Source organism: Daldinia caldariorum (genome assembly GCF_022478825.1).
Source record: "Daldinia caldariorum strain CBS 122874 unplaced genomic scaffold F4812scaffold_1, whole genome shotgun sequence".
NCBI classification, from domain to species: domain Eukaryota; kingdom Fungi; phylum Ascomycota; class Sordariomycetes; order Xylariales; family Hypoxylaceae; genus Daldinia; species Daldinia caldariorum.
Genome location: NW_025953037.1, coordinates 2228414 through 2238171, shown reverse-complemented (window position 1 = coordinate 2238171; position 9758 = coordinate 2228414). Strand labels below are relative to the sequence as shown.

Below are 9758 nucleotides of genomic sequence, written 5' to 3'. Positions count from 1 at the left end.
GCTATGCTGTAATGTCCATGAGATCGTGTCTAGGTAAGTCTGAGTACGTGCATTGTTACATGCAATGATGTACCTAGTACACAGATAACCTAATTAGGTAAAATATATACATGGGAGGGTATCTGGGGATACCTTATGTAAGGTACTCGACAAGGGACGGGATGCATACCTATGTTATGTACCTAGGTACTTTGGACTTTGGCTCATTTTACTGGGGAATCTGTGGCTTTTAATCTTAGATCGTCGAGTGTATTGTACCCATTATACCCTATGTACATACTAGCGTACTTCTAACCATGTTCTAACCATGTTCCAAGCAGCGAGATGATGTTTACATACCTAGTAGGTACTTTCGAAAGCCGGGGGTCGCTCCCATGTACATACCTGTACTAGGTAGTATCCAGCTCCGTAAATATCCCAGGGACTTTATTTTTTTTATATTTTTATATTTTTTATTTTCGGTAATCAAAAGAAAACCAAATCCTCTCTCACCAAATGTCTACATAGTAATGCTCTTTTTTTCTCCATCCCCAAGCAAGATTCAGGTTTAGTCCCCATAATAATTATTACAACAGCAGCAACCTTGCTATGCCAATACCTTGTATGTTTCTGTTGCTGCAGCTTACCTCCTCCCGGGATTAAGAGGTTTTCTTATGCTTTCTTCTTCCTTATTATTCCTGTCGTAGCTTGGGAGGTCCTTTCTTCCTTTTTTGTTTTACATAGCATAGGGAGGGAAGAGAGATAGGCTATGCATGAGGAGTTATAGCAATAACGACGACTACGACCACAACTACGACCACAACTACGACCACGACTACCTACGACTAATTCCCGAATTAGCAACAGCAATAGGAGCAGCAATAGGAGCAACAGTAGCCAGCGTCTTTACTGCCTTAATTTATTCCGTTCACCATATTTTTCTTTTTTTTGTTTGTTTGGTGTTTTTTTCCTTCGAGGGAGGAGAAGAGGTTCCATACGGTCTTGACTCTTGAGACCCTTATATCAGAATTATATAATTTGGAGTCAACGATTTTGTCCAATCGCTCTTCACTTGGGGGTCATCCATCCGTAGGGGCACCCAAAGTAAATATTGGCCCATCCCATCCGCACAATATCTAAAAATCGTCGCGCCAGGCCGCCAAACCCTCGACCGCCGACCCAGCTAATAGCCAGTGCGTAACGCATTCGATACAGAAGTTCTTACAAAAACCATAATTTTTCGTATCTCTGGTTCCTCCCAACACGAAATATCCTATGCCTCGATGAACAATGGTCACGAGAGCGTCACTGAGAGTCGACGTTTCTTCCCTCCGCCTCTCGATAGAAGGCAGCTCTCCCCTGTTCTCCTAACGCCTGTATTTTACGATGCAGACCGTTCCGAGTGTAAGTCAAACTTATCTGCTGATGTAACTTGCTAGCTACATTCCACATTCCATCCGTTGTAAAGGAATGGTCTATTATGTTATGGATACCTCCTGAGTCACTGGTTGCCATACTGGTTGCCATGCGAAACTATTCTCGAGTGTAGTTCTCTACAACTCATTACGTTGCCTTGGTGCCTCTAGTGTTTTTTCTTCTTCTTTTTTCCCTTTTTTTTTGTCACCTATTATCGGGCTTATACTTGGAACTTATTGCTAACGTGATTCAGCTCATTGGAGCCGGTACTGCGGTTGCCGCCGCGGCAACGGGTCTGGCATTTGGCGAACTGGCAGATGAACCGCCTCTGCACCCAAACACAAGCAAGAGAAGGTCGCTAATAGCGGATCGAGACTTCCTAAGCGTTTTCTCATCTCGACCCGGGACAACGAGTTCTGCCATCCCCGCTACTTCCAATAACGGCTTTACGCAATACTCGACCCAACAACCCTCCCAACCGAGTACGACTAGCCGACCGCGAAACCCTCGAGACTCTTCACATTCCCAGGTAATACGTACCAAATCTTTACTTTCGAGGCACCCGTCTACTAGACAGGGCGAATTTGCGCCTGCGACACCTCTTGTCGGGGATTCGCGAGATTCCTTGTCCTCGAACGGTTCTTGGATACGGAGATTCTCTCTACGGCCGCTCTCTCAGCACGGTAGTTGTAGGTCGAGCGTCGGTCCTGATTCACCATCCATAACTTTTTCTCACGGCTCTGGGGCGCCCATCCTATCGCCCGTGGGACATCCGCCTCCTCAACCACCTCGGAATAAATTAGTTAAGCGTGCATCGGCCGCCAACGGTGGGAATACTGGGCTTTTGGTGCGGCGAGGATCAAAGACACAGATGACACTGCGCAGACCGGCTACGAGTCACCAACGATCTGCTACATTGCATCAACAGATCAACAGCGAAACGTTGCAACCATTACCGGATATAACTCTCGAACAGTCTAATCGGCCCAGGGCACAGACACTGGCCAGTCCTGTTGAGCCTAATTTCGGTGCTAACAACAGGCCATCGAGGTGGAAGTCATTTTGGCATTCTCGAATATCCCGAAGTTCGTTTAAATTGTCACCACTGAGGGGCAACGACAGCGGCGCCGTACCTGGTATAAAGCGAGTCTGCGTGGAGCAGCAAAGTCGTCGACGAGTCTACTTGGTGGTGCCAGGCTCTCTTGCCATGGGCTCTTCCACTTTGGAGGTTCCAACCGGTGACCTTCCTGTGTCAGAAAACCAATCTAACACTGACAGCAGTCCACAGCCGTCCATCCAATCTTCAGAATCCTCCGAAGGCACCCCCGCTAAACAACCTCGACGTTCTATTTCGATGCACTTCAATTCAAATTCTACCTGGATGCCGAAATCTGGGAGTATTAAACGACGTAAGCGTGGTGAGACCGTTAGCGAAACAAGACGACACGTATCTGCCCCGGCTACAACAGGTGCAGACGCTACAAATACGCACGATATGGCCGACCGCCGAGAATTCGACCGCGCTGAGACCGAGCTATCAGTAGTGCTTTATCCAGCAACCCGCAAGAGAAATACGTCATCTCCTCTCCCGCCCATAACGAGACTTTCAAGCTTCCATATTGATTTGAACAAGTTTGGCTCATTGTCACCAGGCTTGCAAACTCACTTTACCGAATCAACAACCAATACAGCAATAACTCCAAGAACTGTTTCCAATACGTCACAGGCTCGGACATTGGACCGGGCTTCTACGACCGGCAGTTCTGAATACTATCGTGGATTTACGTCGGGTGATGATGATGACACGGATTTCAAGACGACGGATACGCCGTTTGACTCGATACGAACGGCTGCGTCCGGATGCCAAAGAGCTGCCGATAGCCCGTTAGAATCAATGTTTGAAGAATCACCTCCAAGTACTACCGGTCATAACAGTAAGCCGAAAAGATTATCGATTCAGGATATTTTAGGTCCGTCATTTGATGGCGGGAATAAGATCATGGAGGAGGATGAGGGTATCGCTACGCCTGTTCGAGCAGGGTATGGTGGACCTGAATCGCGGTTCCTTTTGACGGATATTGGAAATGGAGATGGTTTTGACTCCGTGCTAGCCTCTCCTAATTTCATAACGCGCGGAGATAATACTCGATTTTCCCTGGATGACGACGACGATCTCGATTGGGATAAGGAGGATGATGACGGAATATATAACCACCTATCTCCTCCCGGTTCGATGAATTCGCGAAAAGGTAGTCCGAATCCCCGACCTCCATTGACTAACATCAATGGTAATGCAAGGACTGTGGCACGCACCGATTCCATGAGTGAGCGACCTAGGAGTACTGTCTTTGACTGGACCGAATCGGTGACCTATGGGGGATACGCTGGCAATGGTAGTTATCTGCGACCCAAAACTGTCCATGGTAAACAGGAAATTGATATAAGAGGCGGGCGTTCCGCGAGTCGTAAGGGTCCCGTTCCCGCTCATGTGAGAAGTCAAAGTGTTCCTGTCGTTCCAGAGTTGTCTGAGACCGCGACCTCAACTCCTAAGTTTGGAACTTGGGGGCTAGGCCAGAAGAACGCGAGCGAGGACTGGGACGATGACTTCGAGTTCGAGGAAGAAAGTGGCGATGGGTTATTGTCTGGAAAGAATGAAGAGTCAAAAGTTTCAATGGTTGTACCTGCGTCGATTCAGGCTACCCAGCCTACGATCAAGGCTCACTCTGGACAGATCAGGGAGCTTTCGCTCTTAGTTAACGATTTAAAGAGATTGTGTCGACTCGGTCGTGAGATGGATATGCTTGGTGGCTCTTCGGTAAAGCTCTGGCGAGAGGCCGAGGGAATCATCGCCTTAGCATCGCCCGACGAAGATCCAGCAGAGGTTGTCGATTCTAAGCCTGACACTTCTGACACCAGTATACCATTCGTCGACCAGGACTTTGATGGGGCTTCTCATGATTCCAATGAACCTGCCAAGGCAACAGAGAACCAACGGAATGCTGTTGTTCGTGACCGTGCTGCTGGCCGTCGTCGATCAGTCTTTTCCCCAGAGGATGATATCTTCGGCACTTGGGATCATGCTGATGAGGCGGCTCCTGATCGACCAAAGACCCCGGAGAATCTAGCCGCCAACCCCGAATTCGGATCAACCAGTGTTGCTAGATCTGTTATGGAATCTATGCAGCCTCGGCATTCGAGAACAAACGCGGGCCGCGGATCGTCCGGGAAGTTGAACTTTGACACAAATAGTCTGAAAGAGCTGGTCAAGAGAGCAAGCGATTTGAGAGACGGATTATCCGACCTCGTTCGCAAAGCAGACCACCTTACGCAGAGCCCTGCGCGGACTCCGAAGCATACGAGATCAGATGGAAGCCCTGCATTCACGCGAGTTTTTGATGATCCAACGTCTAGTCCTACAAGGCGAATGCCCCATAGCCAAAGCAGCACTTCGATTCTTAGCAGCGGTTCAGTTGGGACATCTCCGTCCAGTGGATTGAACCAGCGCATGCAGATGATGACTGTTAGCTGAAGCTCACAACAAGCCATCCCACACTCGACACATCTCCGACCCTCCCCGTTCTCGCGCCCTCGTGGTCTAATTACAATGGGAAACTGTATATGTGAAGACGCATGTATGATTTGCATAGCGTATGGTCGGTTGTCAGTTTTTCTTTATTGCAAAATTACATACAAAGGGGGACCTTGCCTTTCTGCTTAATTACGTGGAGGATACGCCAAAACAAGATGCTTGTTGGCCTGATGTCGATTGTCGATTGTCGACCCGAGTATGAACTTGGTTTTCTCTACTTGGTTCATGTTTTCCTGGGCTTGAACCTGGATACACCTTAATGCGGATTCCTTGAAGGATCATTAATATTGGCTGATTTTTTTTTCCAACCGCGACTCCGAATGCATTGACGTCTGCGAATCACGATACATCATACTTATAGACTCACGGAGCATTATGAATACGAATTACGACTGCTGTATGCCCAGACCATGCACACACAACTGGACGACCTAAGCAGCCATTGTGTACGAGATGGATCTTCCAAGGGTTCCTAATTCTATACATAGATGGGGGACTGTGGATGGAGGCATAAATTGCAAAGGCGCAGCGAGCAAATTGGACAGGATTCGACAAGCCACCTCCACCTCTATTCACAGAGCCTATCTCCCCAGCAGATGGGGAAAAAAGGGATGCTGAGACCAATGTATTCCCCAATGATATATGCCTTCTCGTTTGTCTAGGACATGTCATGAGTTTTTCTTTGGACGTATCGACCTCAAAACAGCTCGGTGTGGCGAATCAATTTGTGTTTGATTTCAACACGAATGGAAGAAAAACGAATTGATTAATTCCCTTTTTTTTGTTTCTTTTCTGCCCGCCCGTAATTCTTAAAGGTACCGGGCATTGGTATGGCAACTAGGGTTTCTGGCACAGGCATACGGCATTAGGAGTGCATTCATTGTACAGGTAGACAGGTCGGCTTGGGTTATGGCTGGCTGGCTGGGCAAAAAAAAAACAAGTAGAAAAATAACAAATAACGGGCGACCGATTTGGCCGGCCTTGTTCGGAACCTTTAGTGCAGTCTTTTTTCCGTGTTGCTGTTGTTCTTGACGCTCGAGAAATGTCCCGCTTTATGTATCACACAAGATTGTTGACTTTGATATGATAGGATCGTGTTGTCACTATGGGGTTTAATCCACCCATCGTGGGAATAGCCACGTCTTATACTACTAGCACCTAGGCACCTAAGGCATTTACTTCGTACACCGCCAAGTATCGTGGCAAGGGAGGCTGAAGTTGAAAAAAACCGCGTATTTATTTCATGTACGGATTCATCGGACGATATACGATAGACCTAGGCACCCCTTTTATGATGGCTGTATCCGAGATAAGTTACGCTTAGCTACCTAAGGTAAATAATTCGATATGAACGTAGTAATAGTAATAATATATCAGGCAACAGAATATCAGGTACCTGTCCTAAAACATGTAGCCTAACCGTATCACGTTATGCCCGTATTGATGGTCACGGCGTTGGTTACCATGTGCCTACATGTATTCGTAAAAGTGGTGTTGTTATTGTTGATAAGGAGATGCAGGCCTACCTAACCTAACATAGGGGCAGCTACGGTAGCCTGGGTAGACAATACACGGTAAATTGGGAAGTAAATTGAAAGTAATTAGAGTGATTAGAGTGATTAGACTAGCTTATATGTACCCTGTACTTTCTCCGCCTCTGTACCGAGAGTATGGTCTGTGCGCTTGCTTCCCCCCCTAAACAAAGTGCAATAGAGCAGTAGCAGTGGACAGCAGTGGACAAGCAGTTGGAAAAAGAGGGGCTACCCCTGTCAGGTTATTGGTTATTGGTTTTTTGGGAGTGGTAATTGGGAGCGACGAGGAGCGACCCTTTCCGTTTTGGAAATCTCCAAGTAAAAAAAAAAGCTGCTCTCAACTTTCTTTCCGCCCAAAACCGCAAGGCAAAAACACAACTCTCCCTCAAACCACACCGCTCCTCTTTAGTTTTCCTCCTTAAACTTCTAAAACAACTACCATTCTCAGGAACACATCCTTTTTTTTTCTCCCCTTTTTTTCTTCTTCCTTACTTTGCCAGCTTCCCTCAGTCGTGTTCGATATTATCATAATCAACCACCGTCAAAATGCGTGAGATCGTAAGTCATATCAAAATTCAAATGTTCACACCTTTACCGAAGCCCAGCATCGCTAGAGAAACCCCCTGAACGCGTCCGAAAAACTCGAGAAAAAACCCCCCCCTTTGAGTTCTTCTGCCCCTCACGTATACAACAACACCACAATCTACATTTTATATTTTACATTTTACATTACAACCACGTCAAAAATTGTATAACAACATGTTGGAAATATTCAAGCTAATCGTGTTTCTTCAATAGGTTCACCTTCAGACTGGCCAATGTGTAAGTAGGCAACCATCATCGAAACGACCGCGATATACCTACCTATTTAATAAAACGTGGCGGGGCTCATACGAATATAATAGGGTAACCAAATCGGTGCCGCTTTCTGGCAAACCATCTCTAGCGAGCACGGCCTCGACAGCAATGGCGTGTATGTATTTTGGATTTTTCAATTTTCGCCGTCAAGGATATCGAACTGATCACCAATAAATAGCTACAACGGTACTTCCGAGCTTCAGCTCGAGCGCATGAGCGTTTACTTCAACGAGGTACGAATTCACACATAAATAAAGGATAGGTAAATAGAATCGGCTACTAATCACCCTTCACGCGTGCAGGCTTCCGGCAACAAGTATGTTCCTCGTGCCGTCCTCGTCGATCTCGAGCCCGGTACCATGGACGCTGTCCGTGCTGGTCCCTTCGGTCAGCTCTTCCGACCCGACAACTTCGTTTTCGGTCAGTCCGGTGCTGGCAACAACTGGGCCAAGGGTCACTACACTGAGGGTGCTGAATTGGTTGACAACGTTCTCGACGTCGTTCGTCGTGAGGCCGAAGGCTGCGACTGCCTCCAAGGTTTCCAGATTACCCACTCCCTCGGTGGTGGTACCGGTGCTGGTATGGGTACTTTGTTGATCTCCAAGATCCGCGAAGAGTTCCCCGACCGCATGATGGCTACCTTCTCCGTCATGCCCTCCCCTAAGGTCTCCGACACCGTTGTTGAGCCTTACAACGCCACCCTTTCCGTCCACCAGCTGGTCGAGAACTCGGACGAGACTTTCTGTATCGACAACGAGGCTCTGTACGACATCTGCATGCGTACTCTGAAGCTGTCCAACCCCTCCTACGGTGACCTGAACCACCTGGTTTCTGCCGTCATGTCCGGTGTTACCACTTGCTTGCGTTTCCCCGGTCAGCTAAACTCTGACCTGCGCAAGCTCGCCGTGAACATGGTTCCGTTCCCTCGTCTCCACTTCTTCATGGTCGGCTTCGCTCCCCTGACCAGCCGTGGCGCTCACTCCTTCCGTGCCGTCACCGTTCCCGAGTTGACTCAGCAGATGTTCGACCCCAAGAACATGATGGCTGCTTCTGACTTCCGCAACGGTCGTTACCTGACGTGCTCTGCCATCTTGTATGATATTTCTCCCATCTCTTTTTTTACGTATTACCATTTTGCTAACTTGAATTGTGTAGCCGTGGCAAGGTCTCGATGAAGGAAGTTGAAGACCAGATGCGCAACGTTCAGAACAAGAACTCTTCGTACTTCGTCGAGTGGATCCCCAACAACGTCCAGACCGCTCTCTGCTCCATTCCTCCCCGCGGCCTCAAGATGTCTTCCACCTTCGTGGGTAACTCGACTGCTATCCAGGAGCTGTTCAAGCGTGTGGGTGAGCAGTTCACTGCCATGTTCCGACGAAAGGCTTTCTTGCATTGGTACACTGGTGAGGGTATGGATGAGATGGAGTTCACTGAGGCCGAGTCGAATATGAACGACTTAGTCAGCGAATACCAGCAGTACCAGGATGCCGGTGTCGATGAGGAAGAGGAGTTCGAGGAGGAGGAGGATGCTCCCTTGGAGGAGTAAACGCTCGGTCATATACCCCGTATCCATAAGCGGCAACCTAAGGATTGGCGGCACGGCACGGCACGGCGCAGCATAGCACGGATGAGTGACTTCAAGTAAAGACATGTCACGGTTTGATGGTTTTTCCGCTTCACCTATACTATTCTCACGCCCCCTTCGTTACCCAGACGTTCAATGGATATAGTAGTACCTTAATAATGAAATTGATCAACCACGATCAGTTGAACGGTCTGTGGGGCCTGTTAGATATACCTCTTTGGTGTGTGTCTGGAGAGGAAAAGGAAAAAGAAAATTATTCATCGCTAATAGTAACAAGAACAATAATTGATCTTGTTGTACTAATTACTTGCTATTCTTGGTTCGAGTTCTACTCGGGCTCGTAATACAGTTACATTCTAACCTGTGAAAGACGTTGCAGGACCGAAGTCGTATGAATAATGTGAGTGTCATGTTGAGCCGCTTGAAGCTCTTAATTCCGAAGACTCAGCTTATTACCAAGATGGCCGTCAGCAAACACCGAAAAAAAGAGCCTATGTCCTGTTTTTCTTTTAAGCATGGATAATTCGGAGTCACTTATATCTTAGATCTTCTTAGTCAATCGACTATAAAACTCCGCGCCGTTATGGCTTATAGCTCCTCTTATACCCGATTACTGTGCTGAATAATAGATACCTATCTACCTACCTAGGTAGGTATAATGGACAGCGGAGGACAGGGGATACGGAGGTATATATTTACGTAAGTGATTATGCTAGGAGACCGTGAGAGAAGAGCCATGGTTATTCCCTTTACTATCTGCGGATATCTATAAATTTGACGTATACACGGATAGTGTTGG

General features: G+C 47.6%; 2 protein-coding genes across 2 annotated transcripts; both read left to right on the top strand.

Annotated features, from left to right (window-relative positions):
- Window positions 1–1055: 1055 nt before the first annotated feature.
- F4812DRAFT_24614 (uncharacterized protein) lies at window positions 1056–5136 on the top strand. Its single transcript, XM_047930687.1, has 2 exons — window positions 1056–1383; window positions 1649–5136. Exons 1-2 carry the CDS (start codon window positions 1366–1368, stop codon window positions 4922–4924), a joined length of 3294 nt encoding a protein of 1097 aa, XP_047795081.1. The 5' UTR covers window positions 1056–1365; the 3' UTR covers window positions 4925–5136.
- Window positions 5137–6984: 1848 nt separating this feature from the next.
- F4812DRAFT_410172 (tubulin beta chain) lies at window positions 6985–9538 on the top strand. Its single transcript, XM_047932504.1, has 6 exons — window positions 6985–7074; window positions 7315–7338; window positions 7422–7489; window positions 7553–7607; window positions 7677–8467; window positions 8530–9538. The coding sequence occupies exons 1-6, from the start codon at window positions 7063–7065 to the stop codon at window positions 8918–8920; spliced, it is 1341 nt and encodes a 446-aa protein (XP_047795080.1). The 5' UTR covers window positions 6985–7062; the 3' UTR covers window positions 8921–9538.
- Window positions 9539–9758: the final 220 nt, after the last annotated feature.

Excerpts from the sequence above, each read along its gene's own strand:
- F4812DRAFT_410172 (XM_047932504.1), top strand. Across the intron at positions 7,608-7,676 it reads TGAGCGTTTACTTCAACGAG|GCTTCCGGCAACAAGTATGT; the intron begins GTACGAATTCAC and ends TCACGCGTGCAG. Across the intron at positions 8,468-8,529 it reads CTGACGTGCTCTGCCATCTT|CCGTGGCAAGGTCTCGATGA; the intron begins GTATGATATTTC and ends TGAATTGTGTAG.